This window comes from Microtus oregoni, unplaced genomic scaffold (genome assembly GCF_018167655.1).
Source record: "Microtus oregoni isolate MIOR12 unplaced genomic scaffold, Mior012 000024F_ref0000369, whole genome shotgun sequence".
NCBI classification, from domain to species: domain Eukaryota; kingdom Metazoa; phylum Chordata; class Mammalia; order Rodentia; family Cricetidae; genus Microtus; species Microtus oregoni.
In genome coordinates, this window is record NW_024543083.1 from 18,836,776 (window position 1) to 18,861,353 (window position 24,578).

The following is a 24,578-nucleotide window of genomic DNA, read 5'->3' on the forward strand; positions in this document are numbered from 1 at the left end:
AATAGCCTAGCAGTTAAAGGTCAGACGTGGATTGCAAAGCCGTTTCTAGAGTTCTCGGGTCCTAGATACCTTCTGACTGCCTACAATTGCACTAGCAGCGGCTTCTTCACTAAGTCACCCATTTGTTGGAAAGCCACAGGGCTCTGCACTGACTTCCCCTCGCTGAACACTCAGGTTCCCTCTCTTCTCCCCAGACTTACAACTACAGTCCTTTGCGGTACATCCAAATCTTCGTTTTTCTGCTCTGGAACTTTGTCCTTGAATTTCACATGCTCTCTCTTCCTGGGACTGACTATTTCCCCAGACAGGGCTGGAGCCCCTTCCTGCCCATTCTCTTCTGCTAACATTTCCTACCCATCTAAGTGTGTGGGCTGCCAGTGGGGATCTAAGTATGGAGGGAAGGTGATTTCCAAGGTTCCAGAGGGCTGGACATGCTTGCGGCTCCATTCCAGCAACAGAGAGCTCTCTCCCAGGGACTTTCTCTTCCTAGGGGCCCAGGTTTCACACAAAGGGATCAAAGCCACAGGGAAGAGGGGACACACAATCCTCCTTGGTCTCCAGACCCGTCAGCTCCTTTATCAGCCCTACACAGTGGATGCTATTCCCCAGATCTGTATGAGTCTAACATACACGGAACCTAGGAGTGCCCACAGTAGGCTGCACTTGCTCATCCAGTTGGGATCATTACCCAGGCAGCCTGCCTTGGAGGATTCTGAGATTGGCACCCCTTTGCGACTCAAGCCTGGCTCTCAGGATGGGCATCTGTACGCTGACTAGTTCTTCAGGTCTTGTATTCACCTTGGGAGCCTTCAGAAATGGCTGAGTGGATGATGGCAAGTGATCCTGAGTTGCATAGGCAGAATGTCTGGGTTTGCTCTGGGTCCAGAGCTGAGCAAGGTGAGGGCATGTGGACCCTGCTTCCTTCTTTCCCTTGCTTCTGTGCCCCTGGTCTCCAGAGTAGTAGAGGAAGACCCCTGCCCCCACTTCCTGTTTGCCCAAGGTCAAGACCAAGGAAGGCTCCCACAGAAGACCCAAAGATAAGCCTCAGGGTCATCCTCACTATTGGCATGGGAACCCAGGAGGCTGGTGTAGTGGTGAGTGAGGTGCCTGACTCCCATACTCTTAAGTCATTTACAAAAGAAAGATCCTAGGCATGTTATTTATACTCTGGGCCTCTTTTTTCACACCTGTAATATGGGCATGAAAATTACCCACATTGATGCTGTTTTCCTGGAGGCTTTTATGTACGTGTGTGTGTGTGTGTGTGTGTGTGCGCACACACACACACACACACACACACACACTGGTATGCAAGAAGCATTCATTAAATAATCACCCATTCTTTTTGCTAACTGTTCTCAGCTGCTTCTGGACAAAGCACAACGAGATACAACCGGTGGTCCTATTTAATGAACCGACCCACCCCAGGAAGATTCCGGATACCAAAAACAATGAAACAGCATCACAGATTCCAGCAGACAAAGAGGGGAGGAACAGAGCTGGTCACAGGTCAAAATTTCGTGCACAGCATTTAGGATCAAGGACTTGTGTTCCAGGTTCCAGCTGTGAGAAAGCCAGTGGACTGGCAGAAGCTTGGAAGTTGATCACCGCATTGCTGACCATAACTAATTACACGCTGTTTCAGTCACAGAGATCCCCACGAGTGTGGGAAAGCCACTACGGTGCTCGCCCACTGCATTTGCACGTTCAGAATCTAAAGTCCAGAGAATGAAACAAGCATGCGCAAGACCTCAGGTGCTGTCCCTCAGCTCACGCGAACAGGTCAGGATTCCCAAAGTTTCCCATGTCTTGAGAATGCAGGGCTCCAAGATGCACCTCAAAGCCCCGCCAGAATGTCTGAGAAGGGTCAAGGGATCTGAGTTTTTGAAAAGCCTTTCTAGGTAATTTGACTTTGCTGGGAAATACATGCTCTCTTTCACATCCAAGGATAGAGGGCCAAAGATACTGGGGTGGGTTTGTATCGTGGGAAAGGGTATGCCGGGACATGGAGCTGTATTGTCTATGCGGGGAACATGGCCTCAGTGACAAGCTGCAGATATTCTGAGAGGTGTGGAGACAAACTGAGGCTTGAGGTCACGAGGGCAGAGCTGTGTACTATGCTTTTCCATAGCAAGCCCTCAGGTCTTCTCGGGAGTGAAGACATTGGTAGCTGTGCAGTGGCTCTGGGGCCCAGGCTGTGGGAGTCAGCACACTGCCGGGCACTTTCTAGGAACTTGGGTTTAAGTGTCTGCTGTGGTCTATGGATCCCGGCCAAGTGGGAGTCACTCATGAGGGCCCACAGGTAGTGGCTGTTCTAACTCATTTAGGTCCTGCTCTTCTTAAGTCAGAACTTAGGACCGGGGCAGGAAGGAGACAGACTCAAGGTATAAGACTGGCCGGGACTCGATGGCCAAAGTCTGGTCAGAGTGTTCCCTTTACCCTCATGCCGGGCCATGGAGCCCAGCGTAGCAGAAAGCATCTCTTTGGTGGGACCAGTTCCCACTTACTGCAAGCCAGAGGATCACTGATGGTTTCAGCTGGGTGAGGAAAGGGAGAGAGAGCAGGAGTGGAACTCCTTCCTCCAGGATGTGCTGGATCCAGACACGCAAAGTGCACTGGTATCCGCAAGTCCTATCTAGGCACTAAGTGCTACACAGACAAGTAAACAGAACACACAGAACACCTGGCCTGTGCCCTCACTTTTTGTGTTTCCTTTGGAGACCCTCCACAGGGGTGGCACCAGGACCCAGCTCTATAACGATTGGCTACATACATGGAACCCCTAGTGCATTCCTTGAGTCTACAAGCAATTCTGGCAGGGTCTGCCATAGTCATGGAGAGAGCAATGGGTGTGGTAAACAGATCACAGATGCCCTGGTCCACAGGCCTCCCTTTGGCCTGCAGCTCTCAAGGGCCTACTCAAGATTTGAGAGAAACCACGGTTTCCAGTCCATTGTTCCCTAACAACGATAAAGCAGGAGGTTGTCTTCTCCTTGCTCCGCCCCTCCCCGGAGTCTCATATTTAAGCAAGAAGCTCTCTACCCACCACAGTGCCTGGACACCACCGCTGAGTTTCTGGAAACTCTTTGCTCCCAACCCCCTTCAACCATGCGCCTCACGGCCTAGTGACAGACATTCCTCCCTTGCTGCTAAGGCCAAAGCTTGGCAGCAAACGGTGCCTGAGGCTACGTTTTAATTATTAGCTCCCGAGAGAGGGCCGACGCCTGCACCGCACGGGGGGGGGGGGGTACGGCTGGCGGACACAATAGCACACACCCACACGCACACGTACACTCAGGTGGACTCGGCGCGCCAGACTTCCACTAGGCTTCGAGAGTTTCTTAACCCCTCGCGGGCGCGGAACTCCAAGTGCATGGAGTTCGAGGCGTACTTACCGCCAAGACGCTTGGAGCCAGGAGCAACACTGTCACAGTCGCCAGCAGCAGCCACCTATACCGGAGAGGGAGGGAGGGTGAGAGGGCGACACGAATGTGCGGGCCCCAACTTGTCAACTCCTCAAAGTAGCATGTAAGCCCCCCTGCACCCAGGAGACCACGCAGAGGATCACTTACCCTCTCAGGGCATGGCCAGACGCTGCGAGCTTCACTCGATCCATGATCCCAGTCTCACTGCTCTAGGCTCGGCTCGTTCCCCTTCTAACCTGGAGGCAAGAGACAAAGCGGGTTAGCAAGGGTTGCAGGCAGAGGGAGCATCGTCACCGCAGCACTCTGACTCCGCGGTGCTGTCCCCTCTTTTTCCTTGCAGGGTGACTAAAAGTTCCGTCCCATCAGGAGACAGAGGAGGACTCTTCTCCGTAGGCCCTGGCTGAAGTCTCTTAGTCCATACAGCGCGATCCTCATTCCTCTATCTCCTTTCCATTCCGATCCAAGGCCTTTGCCTGCCCCCAGCACTCCAAGTCCGAGACTTAGGGCCTGGGTCTAGGGAGCTTCCCGGGGGTCGCTCTCACCTCGGGGTTCCGAGTCAGGAGCTGCTGCCCGCGCGCATGGGCCCCCGCAGAAGCGCTGGCCCGCGCCACACCAGCGTTCAGGCCCTCCTGGTTCTGCTCCGGGGGCTCCGGCCTCCCGTCCCCAGTGTCCCTGACCTGTGCTTGGCCGGGATTGGCGAGCCAAGGGACTAAGGGGACTCAGGCGCGGGAGTTGCTGGGTGCGGAGCGCAGAGCCCCGGAGTTCAGACTCTCAGCGACACTAAGTCCCGAGCGGGCGCGCAGCCTCCGCCTCTTACCCGCGCCGCAGGGTCCTCCCCTTGGAGACGCCGCCCGCGCACCGCCGAGGGGAGGGGGCAGCGCCAACAAATTGGGGAGCTCCTCTGGCCGCGCGCTCAGGTCTCTGCTCAGAGCCGCCTCACCCGGGACGGTGTGCAGGGCTCACACCGGGCCCTCCGAGACTGAGCTGCTCGCCGCGGCTCCCGGGAACCGGACTGCAGTTCCCTGCAGTCCCCGTTGGTCCCCCGCCGCCCCGGGCGCGCCACCATGGGGCCCCGGTTCAGCTTCTGGCTTCTGCTGCTGCCCGCCGCCCTTCTGCTCCACGAGGAGCGCAGCCGGGCCGCTGCGAAGGTGAGTCCCCTGCGGGCTCCGCTCCCCAACCTCCCGCCCTGCACCCCCGGCGTCCCGCGAGGCCTCTTTGTCCCGCGCCCGGCGCGGTCAACCCACCCGGCCCTCGGGGGTGTCGCGGGTGGCATGGCCAGGTGCAGTCTTCCGGCGGGTCTCCGCTTATGGTCCCCGTGGGCTGCGGTCGCGCATCCATTACGGAACCTTCTTTGTTACAGGCATGGTACGGGAGAGTTAGGATAGGACTGAAGCTTGAAGCGCACCGCGGTGGGGTGAGGGTGCCGGGGGAGCCAGGGAGATTTGAACTCTCACCGCCGCGCCGCTCAGCGGCGGGGCGCTCGAGTGGGTCTGGGCTGGGTGGGCACGCACACCCCACGCCGTTTCAGAGTCCCACACACATGTGCAAGGGGAATCGCTTTGGGCGTGTTTCTGGTTGTTTGGAGATTCTGATGGTTGAGGCCGAACAGCTCTGGGCCGTTTGCCTGGAAACATCTGTATTTTTGCTTTCCCACGACTTTTGTGTAGCCTACGGCACGCTTGAGAACAGACGCGGGCTCTTCTACGCATCCTTAAAGCCACTGCCTCAACTCTTGCCTTTTATGAGTGTGTGCCTGAAAATTATAACCACATTTAGACTTGAGTGTGAAACCAAAGAGAAACTCCATCGCATTGTTCCCTGCGCAAATTGTTTTTTTAGTTTTTGTTTCCTCTGGTGCTGTGCTTGGCCGGGAGGGCGCTGGGAGATGTTTGCAGGAGCCAGACTTCCAGCTCTGGAGGAGCCCGGCCAGACTTTCTGCTTTCGCCTCTAGAGAATACACTTCAGCTGCGGCTGTGACAGCCATGCAGGCCCAAAGGCCACAAGGTGTGGCCTCTCAACAGTTTGCCTTCCCCCTCAAATGCCTCAAAATGATGTTTGCTACTTATGGGCACTTCCAATTCTTTTCTTTTCTTTCTTTCTTTCTTTTTTTTTAAAGGCTGTTTAATTCTGCATTTTTACTTCATTTTTAAGAATTTCACCTTTTTTCTGTAGGAGCGATACTGATCAACTGTACTATAAATTATTAACTGTTAGATACTAGAATAGACTGGTAATATGTACTCAGGTTTCTTAATTAAGTTTTGCCTCCTTGGTGGCAGCTTCTTCATTGGCTACTGAAGAAGGATGATTGCATCAGCAACCAACTTCAGCGAATTCCCTCCCCGACTGTCCACTGTCCCGTCTCTCCCTTCCCCACAGGTCACTGTTTAACTGCCCTTTCTCATGGTGAGGGTAGTTTTTCAAAAGAGCAGGCTTGCTGGGCTGGGCCTGGTGGTACCTGCCTATGGATTTTGCTGCTTGGAGACTGAGGCAGGAGGATCTCAAGTTCAAGGCCAGCCTGGGCTGCTGAGTGAGTTTAAGTCTAGCCCAGGCATATTCGTGAGACCCTCCATAAAATGAAAACGTAGAAAGAGGCCCATGGACGTAGCTCCGTGAAGTGCTTGCCCAGCACATGCATAACCCTCGGTTCAGACCCCAGGGTGGAAAATATTGACCAAAAGATTTAGTGCTTCTAAGAAGACCAGGTTAAGCCATGGTAATGGAAAAGCACGAGCCACTATTTAGCTTCAGATTTTTCTGGATGATAGAGTTCACAAAGCTAACTGTAAGAGCTAACTTTGCTCCAGACACTGAGGACTTTAGAAGGAATGAGTCAGCCTCACAGACTCCCAATCTTGCTGGAGAAATCAAACGAACCCAATGTTGAGATCTGAGACTGTTTTACTTCCTACTGATTGTTCTACATGACCAAGTACATTCCTGACTGCTCGCTCTGCTCTATTCCTCAAACTGTCTTGAAGGATCTTCAGCAGTCTGGCCTGTGCCCCCCCCCCCCCCCGCCCCTACCAAGACATTACCTTGGTATGGTGTTTGCGCTAAACTAGAAAACCTGTTCATGTGCTCATGACTTTTGGGTATATAAGAAGATCCATTAATAACAAGTGTCATGCTAATTTAGAAACCAGTGTCTTTTTCATGCTATCAATAACATTTTTGCCCTGCTCCTTCTAAAACTAGCTGCTAGAGATACCACAGCAACCAGGTGGCTGCCATTGTGTGTATCCAAGTCAAATGTTTTCTAAGCACACCATTTAGATGATAAGATGCTGCAGTTCTGCCTGGCGATGGACCCAGGGTGATATACTTGGTAGGTAGGCACTCTACATGGGTGCCTATCAAATTACTCTTCTGAGTCTGACATGCGAACTTTCCCCTAAGTGTGGCCATGCCTGCCCAGCAGTCTTGCTGTCTCCTGACCATTAGTCACTTCTCTAGGGACCAAGTGACCAACGAGCTCAAAGGAAAGGGAGATCAATTCCCATGCCAGCATGGCTCTCCTTAAGCTTGGCTTTAGATGAGGACGCTGATCTTCTATGTAAGCAGGGCGTATGGCTAAGCAGGGCCTATGGCGGGTGGGGGAGTCGGGGGGGGGGAGGGGGGAGGGGGGAAGGAGTGCTGTGCTGAAGAGGACAGTCCACAGTCCTCTTGCTCCTTTACAAGGAACAGTCCTGGAAAAGGGCAAGCGCCTCTGAAACCAGCCAGAGGTCTGTGGATTAACCATGGGTGTGCCAGACTGGGCTCCACCAGAAGTAATGGCTGACACTTTTGAGTTACCCAGTGGACACAGCTTGAGTGAGTTCAAGGATAAGGGTTTCATGTGTGCTTTTATTAAACACATGGAGTCGGGTGCTTTTTAACCCCATGCCTCAGTTTCCCTTGCAGTCACTCCCATTCCTCCCCTTCGATGTACATTTTTGGTCTCCTTTATTCCGCAAATGCAGTTGGAACACCCACTTCCTGTCCTGTCCCAGGCAGGCGCTGATCACCTGGCAGGTCCCAGGGAGTAGTCTGTAGCCCCGAGAACACAGACTGAGGAGCAGACAGTTTCACAACCAAGGGACCCAAAGATGCGAAAGACCTTAGTCTAGCTTTCAGGGACAGGGGAAACTTCTGGGATGTTGTCATCCCCGAAACCTGTGGGAGGCATAGGGGCTAGAATAAAGCCATTGGCTGTTGGGACACCGTCCTGTAGCACAGTGCAGGTAGGCATTTCCTGGCAGTTCCCAATCTCAAGGGTCATTGCCTTCCACAGTGACCTTGAAATCTCTCCTTGGAGACACCAGGAACCTTTGTTTCTGGGTTTAGCTGTTGGAGTGGTTGACCTTTGGTCTTTCAGAGCTCAGGAGGAGTGAGAGGGCAAGGTGTGAGCCCTCGGAGATAAGGAGTGCCCAGCCCAGCACGTGACCAGTCCCTTCTCTCCAGGTTGGAAAGTCAAGCAGGGCTGACCTACTCAAGGCAGGAGGGCCTGCGGCAACTGATCCAGAAAACCTCTTTGGGTTTGGGCAAGGGCAGGAGGGACCTCACAAATGCCCACATTATTCATTAACAGGAGTGGGCCTATTCCTGAGAATGCAGGGTGGGGGGCGGGGGAAGGGCTAACAGCCTGGGTTATTTAGTGAAGAGCTGGTAAAGATTCTACAGACAATGGAACTCGGGAGTCGTGCAGGACTACAGAGCCTTGGAGATAAGGGGAGGGCTTCAAGAAGCCACTTAGCATGAACCACTGTTAGGAAGGATTGTACAATGTTTGCCTGCGACAGAGCAGCCTCGACCAGTGATTGTTCCCGACATTGGAAACAGATTAACCTCATTAAAGTGTCTCTCAAGCGGGTTTGGCATTTGGATAAAGTAAGCAAGAACAACAATGGAGTGCCTAACATAGTATCTTGGCTCATTGTTCTTCCTGACCAGCAAATATGTCAGCCAGAGAACAATACCAAGTACGACTTCTGCCATTGTCCAGCACACAATGAAGGGGTCAAAAAATCAGAACTGGGTCATTGGGGATTTCTTCTGAGGTTTTAACTCTAGGATTCCTTTGGGGCTAATGTTTGGAATTCTATTACTCAGGGGCTTGGGTCTACCCTGTGCTCTCTGCCATTCTTCTCCTGGCCTCGTCCTAGGGTGCAGGGTCACCTTCCTGTTGGTTGACTGGGCACGTCTCTGGAGTAGGTCTCTGCTTCTTATCTTCTCAGCTGTCCAACTGATGCGTTCTCCATCACTCCTCCTGCCCATGCCCTCAAGCTCATAGAACGAAGCCTTCCCCTAGCTGTCCCCATTTAATTTTGAACTTGAAGTGTGTGCCGGGCTGAGCTTGTCAGCTTTTACCTGTTCTGCCGGCTTTCTGACACCCCACCCCCCAGTTTGCTTATTTCCTAATAACTGCGTTGACACATGGCTCTGAAGCTGTGCCCGTCTCTCCTCACCCCTCCACATCTCTGACCCCCACGAGGCCTCCCGTTCTTGGCAGGATTGCCAAGCACTCTCTAACACGCTCCTTCTACAGTGTGGGGATGGCAGTCTTCTTCGGTATCGTGTGGGCGTGGCCCCCTTGGCTATGCAGACACTCTTAGTAGCAGGGGTGCTCGGGATGGATAAGCATCATCCCCACTACCTGACATCATGCAGCTCTCAGGAAGATCCCATCTCTCTGTTCTTAGGAGCTGACTTCTTTCTGATGCGCCCCCAACTGCATGGTGTCTTCCCTTAGCCTGTTCCATTCTTCTGCACCTCCTCTTCTATAGAGTCAGGCTGGGGATGGGATTTTACCGTTCATCGTGACGAGACCTGTGGCTGTTGGTATCCTCTTGAAGCTCCTCTTCCCTGTATATAAGGGGAGCATAATCCTAAGAGCCGTGGTGGCCTGCCTGTTGCAGGGAAGCTGTGAGTATGAGGTAAGCAAACATCAGGAATGGCAGGTTTCGCTCTCTGCTACATAGGTGTTGGCATCATCTTGGGGAGTTTGGTTCTGACATCCCTGCCAATTATAAGATGCCTAAGGACACGTCTTTTTAAATCACCTTGGCTGTGTTTGGGAGGGAGCCTGACACAGAGGTGGAGGCATGAGTTAATCACTGGTAAGTAATTGGTCCTGATGTTTCCAAGCTGTTTCCTCAGCATCCCCTGGGGAGTCCTGGTGGGGCTGTGTACTGGCTCATGGAAACTATGCCACGGTGTCCATCCTGTGGTATTATTAGAGAACACAAAGGAAAATGATAGCCAAGGAAGGTGTTTCCCCTGAATTTGGAATTCTGCGCAGATATTCCGGCACAGACTAAACACGACATGGAAACACACACAAGGCTGACCTCCCTGTGTAAATAGTTTATTCCGTGGCTCAGTAATGTTCATCATGGAAGCCTGACCAGGTTTGGCTTTTACACTGCACCATAAGCACCCTTCTGTTATCTGGGTTTGAGATTGCTCTTGGTGTGTGGGAAGTTACAATGGGAGTGTGGTGTCTGAGTCAGGTGTCATAGATACCCTCCACCTGCCGCAGGGCCTTTGTGTGCTGCCTTACAAGCTGCTAAGGAGCGTCTGCAGCCACCTCGTCCTCTGTTGCCCATGTCACCCACTGTTGGGATGACTGCAGTTCACAGTTAAGTCAGTAATTTGCTGTGTTTGCGGCCTTTCTTATTTGAGAGACAGCCGGGGACACTGACTGTGAACTGAGAACAGTTGTAACCTTTCGTGTGCACCTGGGAAGCCTGTGTGTGTGTATTCATTCCCACAAGGCTTCGCTGGCTAGAAAGGACACTGCTCTGCACGATTTCCTTTTCCTTTTCCTCTTCTTCCTATTGGTTTGGTTTTTTTTTTTTTTGGACAAGGATTCTCTGTGTAGCCATAACTGTCCTAGGACTCACTTTGTAGACCAGGCTGGCCTCGAACTCACAGAGATCCGCCTGCTTCTGCTTCCTCAGTGCTGGGATTAAAGGCACGTACCGCCACCGCCCACTGCCACCCTGCAACTCAGTGCCGCATTCCTCCTGCGTTTGATATTTAATTAGAATGGTTTAACTTTTTTGTTGTTGCTGTTAAATTTCTACTTTGGAAAATAGATACTTTTAGAAAGACAGATGTAACTAAGTCTTCCCAAGACATTTCTGTCACTTCCCTTCAGCCACTGTGCTGGATAGTTTTGTCACCCAAACTAGATTTACCTGAATGGAAGGAACCTCAGTTGAGAAAAAACGCCTTTCTTAACTAGTGATTGACAGGGGAGAGCCCAGCCCATTGTGGGCGGGGCCATCCCTGGGCTGGTGGTTCTGGATCTGTAAGAAAGCAGCTGAGCAAGCCATGATGAGCAAGCCAGTAAGCAGCACCCCTCCATGGACTCTGCATCAGCTCCTGCCTACAGGTTCCTGCCCTGTTTGTGTTCCTGTCCTGAGTTCCTATGATGGTGAACAGTGGTGTGGAAGTGTAAACCAAATAAACCTGTTCCTCCCCAACTTGCTTTTTGGTCATGGTGCTTCATCACAGCAATAGGAACCCTAACTAAGACAGCCACCCAGTCTCTTTCTGGGAGCAATGGCTTTTCCTGCATAACAGCGGTAGACATGTATCTTTTTTTTTTTCTGCAGGATAAACTTCACCTGCCATTCTAATTTCAGGACGGTACTCATTTCCTGTTCAAGCAGGTGAAGATGAACCCAAAGCTAACTCTTGTGATAGTTTTCCCCGTTTCTTACAGAAATCATCATGAATATATAATGTAGTGATGGCTGGGCTTCTACTTCCTAGTATCTTTTATGTTCAGGCAATTATGTTTCCTAATTAGCTCTTAATTTGTAAAAAAGGATTTTTAAAAATCTGGACCCAGGTGATTTTGGTTCACCTGGCATGGTGTTAGGAATGAAGCTCAGGTTCTCTGTGAGAGCAGTGGGCACCCCTTGCCACCTAGCTCTCTCTCCAGCCCCCATCAGCCCTTCAGTTTTAGAATTTTCTAAGAACACAATAGCATCTTAATGTGCAGAACTTTCACATAGGCGAGTGCTTTGCCTGTGCTCGGAGCAGCGTACCCATGTCAGAGCTTAACGGATGGTGGTGGCATCATCGTTACTATGACTGTACGCCAGGCTCCAGTAGGTTAATAACACAGACCCAGAGCGTGGTCCATTTATTAAAACGTCCTCTTGGAAAATCTATAACTTGGGTACTTAGCTAGAACCCAATGCATATGTCAGAGGGGAGAGTTGGTTTGAATTCCGGTGACTTAAGCTGAGCCAGACAAAAGAAAAGCCTCTTTCTCTGTTAAGTCAATGTTAGGAAATCAGAAGCACGCACATATGTTTGGAAAGACAATGGGACACATCCAGGGAGGAAGGGACTAAGGGTCTGCCTTGCCCTGCTGTAGAGGTCCGTGTAGGCACACAGGCTCTGGTCTCCTCATGTGTGAAAGGCAGTGACCCTATTGATGAGGAGAAAATGAGCTATTGTTTGCAAAGCATTTGTGCGGTGTGCAGTGCTTGCCTAGTGCCAAGCAATATTCTGCTTGTTCAATGAAAAGCCAACTCCGAGGAGTAAATAGCCAAGCAATGATGTCACGAGGCAGCTGGGGTGGGAGGAAATCACTTGGATTATTATGTCAGCATCATGAAGCTGGTACCAGCATCAGCACCACCAAGGGATAAAGTGTACACACCCAGATTTCTGGATTAGCAGTGTGGGATGCACCAGAGGTTCTGACTTTTTAGCAGGAGAAGTTACTGGTCTAGAGACCATAGCTTTTGGCTGTTCTCTTTGCTTTTTTTTTTTTTTTTTTTTTTTTTGGCAGAGGATGGTTGGATGATTATGTTCTGGCCAGAAACCCAGTACTATCAGCATGCCAACTTGTAGGGACCTCCATCCGTCTGCCCTTAGATGAAAACCAAACCATTGAATATGAAATGCCCCTCCTCATTCTTGTTTTCTTGATCCTTATTGGGGTTGTTATTGCTGACAACTAGCTGGGTGTGCTCCTTATAAGGTCCCAGCAGAATGCATGTGGGGTGTGAAGAAGCAGATACTGGAGAATTGATTTGCCCTGGCTCCCTGAGAACCCTTGTCTTCATAAGGAAATGAGCGAGCTGTTTCACAGGACTTTCCCTGAGCCTTGCTAGCCTTAGGGGTGGGCTGTAGGCAGCTCATCTACCGAGGGTGGCAGTGAGCATTTGTGTGGGGGTCAGCCAGGGTGGAGCCCAGCTGGGGTAGTGATGGCCTGTCTGCAGGCCCACACCACACCCCTTTCCCTGGCCTTGGCCACCTGGTTCCCTGACTGAGAATATCTGATTTGTGTCCCATTACAACCAAACCCATTTCCTGGAGATTAAGGACCATTTGGGGTTAGTGGTTTAAAATAACTCCTAAATTTTGGTCAGGAAATGGCCTATAAAATTAAGACGAGATTACCAAGGCAGGCAGCAAAATGGGTCAGTGCTGGGGAAAATATCCTAGCTATCAGATAGTCCTGTAGTCTCTGGATCAGACCCGTTTACTTTGGATGCATGTACGAACTCAGCTCAGGATCAGGGGTGCTGGCTGATTGGTGGGCATGCTAGGTTTCATGATGTTGTTTATGCAGTGGGTGAGTTCCTTCAATGCCCCCCTCATCTAGAGCTGGCCATTGATGGACACTTTAGCACGCAAGACTGGTGCCAACACCAGATGTTTCTTATCAATACATTACCCAAGTCTGACCCAGACGCCATTGGGCTCCTTCATAATTAGATTTTGTTTTCCCAAATACTTGAAAATTCAGTGATTATATTTCTTTATTTTGGAATTCAGGCTTTTGAAATTAAAAAAAAATCTTTTTAAAATAATAGTTTAATGTTCTCTTGTTGACTTTGGATATTTACTCATCTTTCATGGGGTTGTGACCCACTAATACATTCTGAGACACGGCTTTTTCTCTTCAATAAGTCCTTTGGGCATTGTTTTTTTTAATTTATGATTTTTTTTACATAAGTTATACTAAAACCACATCAAGAGCACCCCAAAATACAAGTGTGGAATAGTAGATCATGGGTGCCATATACCACTTCTTGTCCTGGCTTTAAAAATTCACTCCACGGCTGTGTGTTTATATTCGCTTTGGGTTGAAAAACCGCACAGGGCTCATGTTGTCCATAAACTTTGAATTCTGGTTTGTTCCTAAGCAAATGTCAGGGTGATTTTAATAATGAGATGACACGATGCATTGCTGAAAGTCACATGTGACATCAGAAAGATCTCCCTCCCGCCAAACCTCTGCTGTGTTCTTTAAAATGAGCAACTGACTGGATAGTTGATCAAATAGTGCAACTAGTGATAGTCACCTAGATAATCACATGTTGTGATGGCATAATTTCTGAGTGCTATACTTAAGGTGTTCCCAGATGGAAACCACGATGGAGATAAAACCGGCAAAGGGAGGCTGATGAAATGCGCACGTTGCTCCCCTGGGCAAAGTGACAATGTCACCGTGCACTCCGCATCTCCCTGGAGCTTCTGATGCCGCGCTCAGTTCACAGCTGTGTCAGAGGCTCCGTCTTCTGTAGACACCCTGAGTGGCAAATGTGCAAGATCAAAGTGTAGTAGGAACTCACGCTTTCGGGGAGTCCCTTTGAGACCCTTCCCTCTTAGTTTGGAGGGGTAGAAAGGGGCAGGTTGACCTGGGTCTGCCCAGTGTGAACCAGACGTGTGAACCAGACTGGTGGGAGCTGCCCACAGTTGGGCGGCAAGCACTGTGTTAGAATGGAGGCATTGGAGCTGATATCCTGTGGCTGCTGAGTCTAGGAGTCTCACCCTGGCGTGCTCCATGGCAGAAAATGCTATGGTAAAAGGCCAGTATGTCGGCTCTTACCGCGTCCAGTCCAGAGCAGCCAAGTTGCAGAAACAGCCTATCGGCAGACGAGTGCAAGACAAGCATGGCAGACATGGCCGTGGCGCTTCACTCGCATTAACCAATGAAACAATGTCATTTGTCAGAAAATGCATGGAGCTGGAGACCATGTCGTGAGAAAAGTCAGACTCAGAAATACAAACGTGTCCACTGTGAGTCCCTCCCCAGAAGTCCTGTCCACTGTGTGTCCCTGAAGGGCCATCTTGAGACCATCAGACACTCAGAGTTACTCCATTTTAAAAAGAGATTTTGAAATGTTGCTAGAGTAGGAGATGGGCTAGCTTAATTCTCTCCTCGGCAAAGCTAGCCATGGGAACTGACCTGGGTGTAGGGTGGATGAAGCCATCAGATGTAGAAATACCAGATGTAGAGAATGAGAGGATGCTTCAAAAGGCAGCATGCCGTGATGACGGCGTGTGTCACAATAATGATGCAACAATATTGTCCTTTGCCTTAAAATTGCAGTGCTCCACAGCCAAGTTAGCAGGAGTGGCAGGGGTGGGTGTGGGAGAGGGGGGTGGTGTGTGGTGGGGAGGGGGGAGCAGGTGGGGATGGCATTACAGATCATAAGAAAGGGGATGCTTTCATAATCCCAGGCATGCGTTCTGGGGACCTCTGGTTACAAAATGCACAGTGGTCTTGCTGTAAAAGCTCAGACTGAATGGGCATGTCTATCATAGTCAGAGCCTGGTCCCAGCCACACTCTGACTTACAGCCATTGGGGGCCTGGTCACAGGTAACATGAGAGTCTTTTCCTGGGAGGGTACTCTCTGAGACCCAGGCATACCAGGTCCCGGGCAAGAGGAAGCTAATGTGTGGGTTAGGGATGGTGCAGCGGGGATGGGAAGCTCTTGCTATGGAAATCATTGCTGATGTCAGAAGAGAAGCAGGCCAGGTTCTTGGCGAAAGGCCCTCTGATTGTCCTAGACAGTGGGCAGCGCACACGCCCTTCATCCTGCTGGTGAGAGGCAGGAGGAGGTGATGGGGTGTGAGCATCTGCTGTGAGATCTGTTACCGTGTGGAGCTGTTACAGTGGGTGGTGAAGATCCTTCACTGGACTTCTTAATTGATGTTTCTCTTCTGAAGTAAAAATATCAAGAGTGTAAATGGAAGTTTCTGTCCCATCTGGTCCCACAGCCATTCAGTCCCAAGGCAACACACACGGCTAGCTCAATTGGCAGAGCATGAGTCTCTTAATCTCAGGGTTGTGGGTTTGAGACCCATGTTGGGCTCCATCAGAAAGTGAGGGAGAAGTAAGATGATTTAAAGTTTTTTTTTTTAATGTGTCCAAACCCCACTTTTGAACTGCAGCCCCGAGTCTGGGTCACTTCATCTGAGCTGAACTTGCTGTGTTGGATGGAACAAGTGACCTCAGGTCAGAGTGACAGGTGATTGACGGGAGCTCCATGGTCTATTCCTACACCTGTGCAATTTGAGAGGCATTGGTATTAACTGAAAGCTGCCAGGCAAAGGGAAAGAATTAGGTTTGTTGCTTATTATTCTCAGCCTTGTGGGTAGCAGAGTGGCCACTTGCTGGCACAGGTTGCAGTTGCTCCTGGAACCAGGATGGGGACAGATAGGAGAGCCAGGGCAGGCTGCATTGCAAGTTTTAAACAGCATTGGGCCTTCTAAACTTCTACTTTGCCAATGTCCTTGGAAGGGCCGACTCCCTACCACAGTGACACAGGAGAGAGAACCCAGTACTCAATCAAGAGGACCTGGAATGGAAGCCAACATCCTCAATAGAGTCGGACGTGTTTTTCAGTCGGGATGCTCTGAAGAAGAGGGTCATTGTGGTACCTGAGATGGTGATGGTGATGATGGTGATGATGATGATGGTGATGATGATGGTTTATAATCAGCTACTTTTCACAATCCTGGAACTACCTCTCCCCACCCCCCAGACAGAACCTTTCTATGTACTCCTGTCAATCCTCCTGCCTCCATCAGCTAGTCATGAAGGGACCATGGCTAAAGCCTTCTACCTGTTTTCTACTCAGCCTCAGAAGCAAAAGGCTGGGAGTTGCTGAAGGAGTTAAAAGGGAAAAGCTTTGGAAAACCTTTGGTTTAAAATAAAGTAGCTCAAAAAGACAGGTGGAGTTTCCCTGGAGTAGCCCCTTGACATTGGCAAGGTTCCTCTAAGGAAAGCATGGGGACAGAGGCAGGGTGTTAGCCAGGATGGGTGCTTTGGGATGCCTAGACAAGTGAACTGGGGGTGTCTCATGGCCCAGGAAGAGGCCAGCAGGGTACGTTGCCTCTGTCTGTGCTCTGGGCAGAGCTAGCCCCTCCCATTCCTGTCCTGTCCAATTCTGTGCTAATCTAAGTGATGGGAGACCCATTCCTGGGCAGCCTCAGTGCCTCAGCACCTGTGCCACCCAATGACGTGTTCCGTGGCTCACTGACCACACTCAGGACAAGTATGAAGTGGATGCAAAACCAAACGAAACAACCAAACCCCATGCTCGTCACAGCAAGCGGTCCTGGCAGGATCTAGTGGGCGGTAGAGGGGAGGTGAAGGGTTTGAGAGGTGATGAACTGGGGTGATCCAGCAGTGCACTTTGGACAGGTACTGTCCCTCCCCCCAGTGACCCCAGCAATCCCACAAGCTTCTGAAAATATTCATGGTGTGCTTTGGGAGTGGAGCTGGAGTCCAGAGGGAAGAGGGGACAGTGAGCTGTGGAGACTGAGAAAGAATGCTCCGGGCTAGGCCTGCCTTTTAAGGGAATCTCTGGGGTAATGTAAACATGTTGTTGGTCATTAGATGTGCTGATTAAGAGGGTAAATCATAAAAGAAATTATGTCTTGGACATAAACTTTAAACAGAGCAGCGACATTTTAATGACAATACTGAAGCTACACAGAGTGTGTCCCCAGGGGAAACATGGGAATCAAATCCTGACAGTCATCCCATGGAGGGTGGAGGCTCACAGTGCGGTCCCCAGGCTTGCGGTGTGGTCCCTGTTCATGTGGGGATAAATGCATCCACACGTTGCATGAGCGAGGAAAGCAAACTTTTAAAGGCCTTTAACCAGGCTATAAAAGGGAGGAAAATCGCAAAATCTATGCAACAGCATGTAAAAATTATTGAGTGTGAAATAGGACCGCCCTGTTTAGAGAGACATCAAATCGCTTTCGAAGGGAACCAAATGCTTGGTGTGGAGCGAGCTAGAGTTCAGGGGGAAGGGGGAGGGGGGAGCTGAGGGGGCTTGGGGAATAGCTTTGTTCCAGCCAGGATTGCTGCCCGGCCAGCCCCTTCACGTCATTCTCTCTTTTCAAGGTAGGAACTCTATGATCCCTTTCCTGGGGGGCCTTGAAACAACCTGTTTGTCTTCTTTGATGCAGAGAGCCCGTGAGCTGTGTCCATTCTGGCATCTTGTCATGTGGGGTTCAGGGAGAGCGTTGGCTATGGAAGATGGGGGGAAAAGCTGTAATGCCTGGCAGGGGCCCCTAAAGGAGCATCATGAGTATCTGGTGTCTCTGGCCTGCTCTAGGTTTTCAGCTGACAGATCTTGTTGGTTCCCGAGGATGGCTGTGATCATGTCTTGGGTCTGGAACCCACATGTGCAGCAACTCAGCAGCTTAGCAGACAGGAAGAGCCCACAGTCCACGAGTGATTAATGTTTGGGGGTAGCTAGCTAGTCAGTCTTTGACGAGAAACCAAGAAATTGGTGGATGCAAGGCCCATAGGTGCTTCCTGAAAGTGGGTGTGGCCAGCCACCACACACCAGGTGAATTTTCAAGGCTTTGTCTTCTGAGGGGAAGGGTGCTATGAGGTGACGGGAACCCAGGCCATGGAGAACAGGAGACGGTGGTCCTGAGCCTCTCACCTCCTCAGGCACCTCTGGCACCTTCCCGACTCTTATGGCTAAAGACTCTAGTCCTTTACTTATGGGACAAGATGGTGCCGTTCAGACACTGGTTCTTTAAGACCAGAAACTCCTCCCTAGTCAATACAACTCAGGTATCCAGGACTGGTCCAGCAAAGAGACCTTCCCAGGGCTTTAGACAGGAGTGGAGAGAGAGAGAGAGATAGATAGATAGATAGATAGAGAGAGAGAGAGAGAGAGAGAGAGAGTTGGAAGCCAGGCTTACCTCGAACTCCTGATCCTCCTGCCTCCACCTCCTAAATGCTGGGATGACAGGCCACTGTGTCTGGGTTGACTTCTACGTTCTTGTGATTTTCATTTTCATTTGTCCAAGGAAAACACATTTGGTATAAAAAGTCCAGAATTGGTGCAGTGAGCACGAGCCTGCCGGCAGCTCTGCCCTTGTCTGGGAATGCTTAGCTTTGTGGTATCTCTTGAGACCTTCTTTATTTCTTAAGGTGATTACGCACGGTCTCTTAGATTTTTTTTTTGCCTTTGCAGTGGACCCCATGTGAGCCTGGCTGTGGGCAGGCTTCTCCAGCCCTCTCTGCCTCTCCTATGTGGAAACTTTGGACTTCCTGTGGTTTGGGGGCTGCAGCTCCTGGTTAGTTCCTTAAAGGAAGTGTTGCTCCCAGAAAGGCTGTTTCCTTCCATATGTACTTCCTACCCATAAATAGCTGGGAAGGAAGCCATGCTGCCCCCTCATGCCCTTGAGCTCTGACCAGCCGTTCCTGGGAAAGGCTACTCTGGCACGGAGCCCTCAGGGATGGGCGCACTGCTTCACAACCCAGCCACCAGCCTTGATTGGGTGGAAACCCCAGGTGGAAAGCTAGGCTCTGGTTCTGGCCTGGCTTTCTCCTGGAGGAAACCGGGAACTTGAGAGATAAGGTATTAATAGTCCTGGAAGTCTAGCAGACGAGGGGGTGGGGAATCTTCAGATATGTAACTGTGCAGTAGTTTGGAGGTTACCCTCGCTCTAGGTTGGCCTTGGGCTCTGGGTGGGGACCTTGAGTCCAGGGGCAGAGACCTCCCTTCCACTGCCTGGCTTTTGAAGTGCTGAGGTCTCACAGGCATTTATGGGAATGCTGCCGTTGTTACTGGAAGTCCCCACAGAACCCAGCAAGGGCATCTATTTCCCAGTCGAGAGAAGATCCTATGCTCTGCCCATGTGCTGGCTCTTCCCGGCTCTTCCCGAGGTGGGTGGCCGCTGAGAGAGAAAGACACCAGGCAGATCTTGGCTCCTTTCTCTCCACCCTCAGCCTTCATTCTTCCATCTGCCACTCCTGAATTTTCTACAGTTTTGTGCTGTTTCCAGACTTCTTTAGAAGCCTGCAGAACTCGTGTTGGACAAGAGACTGGGGTTCCCTCCAGATGCAGGGTCTGCCCACCTCCCAGGGAGTGCACAGGTCCACAGCCTGGGACGTGGTAGCAGACACACACTGTCTGCCCCGTGTCCTGCCTGTGCTTGGGGGCTGTGCTTGCATGGTGTCTCATTGAAGGCTCCGCTCCCCTGCAGAACCCGGAGGCGATAGGACTTCAGAGCGCCATCAGCACCAAATAGTCATCCTCAGTGTCCTCTTAGATACCTGGGGGTCTCCTGTCCCTGTGGCTTCCCAAGCTGGCTGACTTTCTGGCTTGTTTTTCTGTCTTCCTCAAGTCTAGCTCCCCCAACCCCTGTCTTGCCTCTCGACCTGGGATGACTCAGCTCTGCCTCTCTCCCATCCCAGGTGCCTCCACCCTGACCTTCCCTGACTTTTACACTGTGGCTAATCCCTGCAGAGGCTCTGAGTGCTGAGGCTAGCTAGCCCTTCCAGGTGGAGCCCCTGTGTCTCATCTCCAGCTCATTTCCGGGCCTCCAGGCAGCCCTTGCCCGAGAGCTTTAGGCAGCCACGTGTCCTTGTAAGAATAAACTAGAGGGAGGCTTCGCAGTCCTAAGTTCCCACTATGCTCTGGGTTCAGGTCACACCGATCTCTCTCTGCTGTGGGTGTGTCACCTCTAATTTAGAGCCGTCCTCCCACTTAGCTCTTCCATCCTCCTGAGCCATGGCGCTTCCTCATGACCAGGCTGCTCTTTTTGTCCACACTTGCCCATACTCTTCCCTCATACACATTGGAGTTAGATGGTAGCCGCCACCCCACCCCAGGAAGAGTCAAGTTGAATTCTGTTCCCAGGGAGTCTGGCATCGTCTTAGGAAAATACCTGGTGGGTGACTGATTACCACAGAGAACCAGTAGGAGAGGAAGGGCCACCAGAAGTTGGCTCACACTGTGTGGGTTTCATTGACTCCTATGGGTTGTTAGTGGGGTACTGTCTTGCCTGTACCTGAAGGACTCAAGCCCAGGGTCATGGAGGAAGGTATAACTCCAATTTTCTTTACCCTTCTGTCCTGTATAGATCCTCAAGTGTTTAGATAAAACCAGTGAGTAGGGAAGGGGTATGCTTCCTGCTGGTTCATACATAGCAGAATCGCTGGGTACCCCAATGGCCCAGCCAATCTGGTTCATAGAACTGGCTGTATGATAGCTTAACTTGGCGCCTGCTATATATTATTACATATTGAATATGTCCAATATAAAAATCTGAGATCTAAAATACTTTAAAACCTGAAACTTAGTGAGGGCCAGCTTGAGACTGTAAGTGGAAAATGTCACACCATGGGACCTCTGGGTACAAATTATGACATTTCAGTTCATATGTACAAAACTTTATTGTTCATTTAGCCTTTGGTTCTGTCCTCAAGATAGCTGTTAGGTGCATGTGATGTCAATGTGGAAATCTTAAAATTAGTGTCTCTGCTGAGGGGAGAACTGTGGGCCTCAGTGATGAACTTGATGGGAGAATCCCATTCCATCTGTGCAGGGAAATTATGCTCATTGATAATGCTAACCCCCCCCCCCCCCCGGTCCCACCATTCTCTTAAACAAAACTGATGAAGAAGATGGCTGGTGGGTCTCAGGTAGATTTCTATTCTGTTGGTGACTGGAGACTGCCGTTGGCGTACCGTGCTGATGTCACAAGACAAACACCCTTGCAGCTTCCGGAAGATGCTGTTCCTCTGGGGTTTCTACACCAGTGCTGACGTCAACAGGCATAATTTAGAAGCTACAGGATGCTGCTTATAGACCTTAGAGGCTTGCTGTGGGCTGTAGGCTCTGACTTCCAGAGTATTGTCTTTGCTTCCCCTTTAGCTTTCTTGGGCGATTGATACTTAATTCAGAGTGACCCTTAAAAACCAATCTCCAAGGGGAACTAGATGGAGAAGTGCCCTCTCTTTGGATGTCACTAGCAGGTAGAGACATTGCATCTATGTGATCAATGCAAAGAGTCTGGTGCATCGACCAGGTTGCAGCAGCCTGAGGACAGTTATGGACAACTCTGGAGACCTGGTAGTCTGGGAGGCTACAACCTTTGACCTTTCTTCTGCATGCTTCTTCCTTGGGAGGGAAGGCCCAGGAAAGACCCCTCCCCCGGGGTCGGGGGCTCAAGTGAAAAGGGAATTAGGGGTGGGACGCACATGTTCAGAACTCTGCTCTGCCCTCAAAGGACATTGTAGGAATGGGGAGAAGTCACAACCCTACCAGATAGAGAAGGCCCTGTGGGCTGGAGGCTCCCCAGCTACGGCTTCCTCTTCCCTGCCGGCCCAGTGAATACTGTCAGCCAGAAACCATTCATGCAATACGCAGGGCACTCTTACCTAGACAACAAGAATCTCCCTTCCCCTGTCCTAGCCTTTCTGCATTTGCTTAGAGCCTTAGGATCTCCAGCACGATTATTAAAAACCAAGAGACAGATATTGGGGTCCAACCTAAAAGTCGGAAAAGCAAAACAGCCAGCCACTGGCTCTTACCTCTACTACATTCTGAAATGGCCATCCTGCATCCAGGAATCTCAGAATGAGACTGTGTGTGAGAACTATCTCCTCCCATCTTATATTCCTCTCTAAGGCTGAGATTAAAGGCGTGCACCACGATCGCTCTGTTTCTATGGCAACTAGTATGGCTATTGGGATTAAAGGTGTGTGTTGCCACTGCCTGTAAGGCTGACCAGTAGTGAGACTGTTTTACTCTCTGATCTTCGGGCAAGCTTTAGTTATTAAAATACAAATGAAGCACCTCTACAAGGGTCATGAAAGACAACTATGCAAAACTACCCAGTGCTGCTGACAAAAGAGCTAGGCTCAGTATGGTGGGAATCCTGCAGACACAGCTCATAGGTGCAGGCAGCTTTTGATTGGTCGGTCTCTCTCTCTCTCTCTCTCTCTCTCTCTCTCTCTCTCTGTGCACGTGTGTGTGTGTGTGTGTACCTGTGCAGTGCCCAGATGTGTGTGGCCTTCCTCATGCATCCACCTTGCTAGTTCTGACTAAGGTGACCTCATGGCTCGGATGCACACCTTCTCATCTCCCTGTGCTGCTGGCATTTGCGTTTGGGCTGATGAGTCATTGCTGTGGAACAAGGAAAAAGCCCTCAAATGGAGGCTATAAAGGCAGCTGTTGAAGTTGAAACCTGCTGGCCTACATTACTCCATGTCTTTGGAATGGAGGAAACGATGCCAGAAGGGGAGGGGTCACAACATCCCAGCTGTTTGAACTGGAAACCGTGTCATGGTGATTTGTGATGGTGAGGTGCATTCTAGAGTAAGACAGCGGGACACTCATCCGAGAACTGCGTAGCCAGGCAAGGGCTGCAGCTTGGAAAATTGTTAAAGGTGGCTGCTGTCCTTCAGGTGCACGTGGATGAGGTCAGAATGGAGCAGGTGCCTTGGGGAGTGAAAGGGGAGCGTAGATAGCAGAGACCTTCAGAGTTGTTTGAGGAGGTGAAGGGCAAAGCAGCTGGCTGCAGGTGTTTGATGGCATGTGAGGGGGAGTGACATCCCTGGCAGGTTGGTGTAGCCTTGAGAAAGAGTTTCCGATTTTGTACAAGAGTTCCGTGGTTATGTGAGATACTATTTGCTCCAGAAGGTGGAGGCTTCCTTTTCATCAAGAACAGCATTATGCAAAAATAAGTCAAGGAACCCAAATCTTTAAATCCTTAAATCCTTTTTTGAACATTTTATTTATTTACGTGTTTGTTTATTTATTTGTGTGTGTGTTTATGAACATCACAGTGTGCACATGGGGTCCATATGCTCCTAGTAGGAGTTGGTCCTGTCTCTTTATTATGTAGGACCTGGGAACTGCACTCAGCTCATCCAGCTTGGTGGCAAAAGCCTTTACCTGTCGAGCCTCCCTACTGGTCCCCAGGCACCCGAGTGTTCTTGGCTATCAAGTTTATAGGGTTTTCCTTTGTTTTGAGATACAGTCTCCCATAGCCTACACTAGTTCTGAACTTGCTAGGTAGTGGAGGATGACCTTGACCTCCTGATCTGTATGCCTAAGCCTTCCAAGAACTGGGGTTACAAAATCGAGTTCTTATGTGAATTCAGATGGCAGAATTCTCAGATTTTCCAGGGCCCTTTTCTGGGTAAACAATGGTTGAGCATCTCTCAGCCTTCACCTAGGATTCTGGAACTGGAGCTGGTTGTGTTTCCCACTGTCATTTGGAAGGGCTAGAGGACCAGCTCCTGGTAATCAGCTCCTGAAACCCCGTCACTGCACTTGCTTTTGGGGATGTTGAGGAAGGCTCGCCCAGTCAGTGTCCCTGTTTCTCACATTTCCGTTTTGGGAAGTCAGAGTCTCCACTGTGGTGGATGGGGCCACCCTTTCTGAAGTCTCCTCATCACACAACAATGTTGCTTCTTACAGCTGTTCTCCCCAGAGAAGGCTCTTGCAGAGAGCATCTCACGTATTTGGTGGCTGCACAGGCCAGCTGTCATGTCCGAGATGCTGCTGATGTTGGCTGAAGGAAAAGCTTTTCACGGGAAAAGTTGAGAGGATTGTCCTTAATGTCCAAGTGTTTAAGAAAACTGGGACATGTAGGAGGGGAGGGGAGTACAACTTGGGTCGAATTCTCAGTACTGCAAGGAATGGAATGGGATTAGGACACAGTTGATTGGGTCCTGAGTTCGATGTTCAGCCCTCAAATACAAGAGCTGGGTGTGGTGGTGCACACCTGTATCCCAGTGCTGGGGAGGCCAAGACAGGGCGATCTCTGGGGTTTGCTGGCCTAAGTGGTGTGTTCCAGTCTCAGTGAGAGACCCTGTTTCAAAGAATAAGGTGAACGGCGGCTCCTAGGGAACAATACCTGAAGGCTATTCCTGTCCTCTGCACATGCATGCAGGCAGGCATATATGAAGGCACACACGTGAGCATGCACACACAACACTCACAACACACACGCATACAACATACATGTACATCACATACATATGTACATAATACACACATACACATACTACAAACACATGCACACACACCATACACACATTATATACACGCATACATACACACATATCATACCCATACATA

At 50.5% G+C, this 24,578-nt stretch overlaps 2 protein-coding genes across 2 annotated transcripts in view; one reads left to right on the top strand and one right to left on the bottom strand.

Annotated features, from left to right (window-relative positions):
• The window catches only part of Col4a2 (collagen type IV alpha 2 chain), a 136,651-nt gene extending 132,424 nt beyond the window's left edge, over positions 1 to 4,227 (bottom strand). The window contains exons 1-3 of the mRNA XM_041673760.1: positions 3,968 to 4,227; positions 3,573 to 3,661; positions 3,396 to 3,450 (exon numbers count right to left, since the gene is read on the bottom strand). Coding sequence (XP_041529694.1) covers positions 3,396 to 3,450; positions 3,573 to 3,616 — 99 coding nt within the window. The 5' untranslated portion in view covers positions 3,617 to 3,661; positions 3,968 to 4,227. The remainder of the gene's footprint in view (positions 1 to 3,395; positions 3,451 to 3,572; positions 3,662 to 3,967) is intronic.
• A 128-nt stretch (positions 4,228 to 4,355) lies between these two features.
• Positions 4,356 to 24,578, top strand: part of Col4a1 (collagen type IV alpha 1 chain) — a 114,755-nt gene continuing 94,532 nt past the window's right edge. The window contains exon 1 of the mRNA XM_041673761.1: positions 4,356 to 4,573. Coding sequence (XP_041529695.1) covers positions 4,490 to 4,573 — 84 coding nt within the window. The 5' untranslated portion in view covers positions 4,356 to 4,489. The remainder of the gene's footprint in view (positions 4,574 to 24,578) is intronic.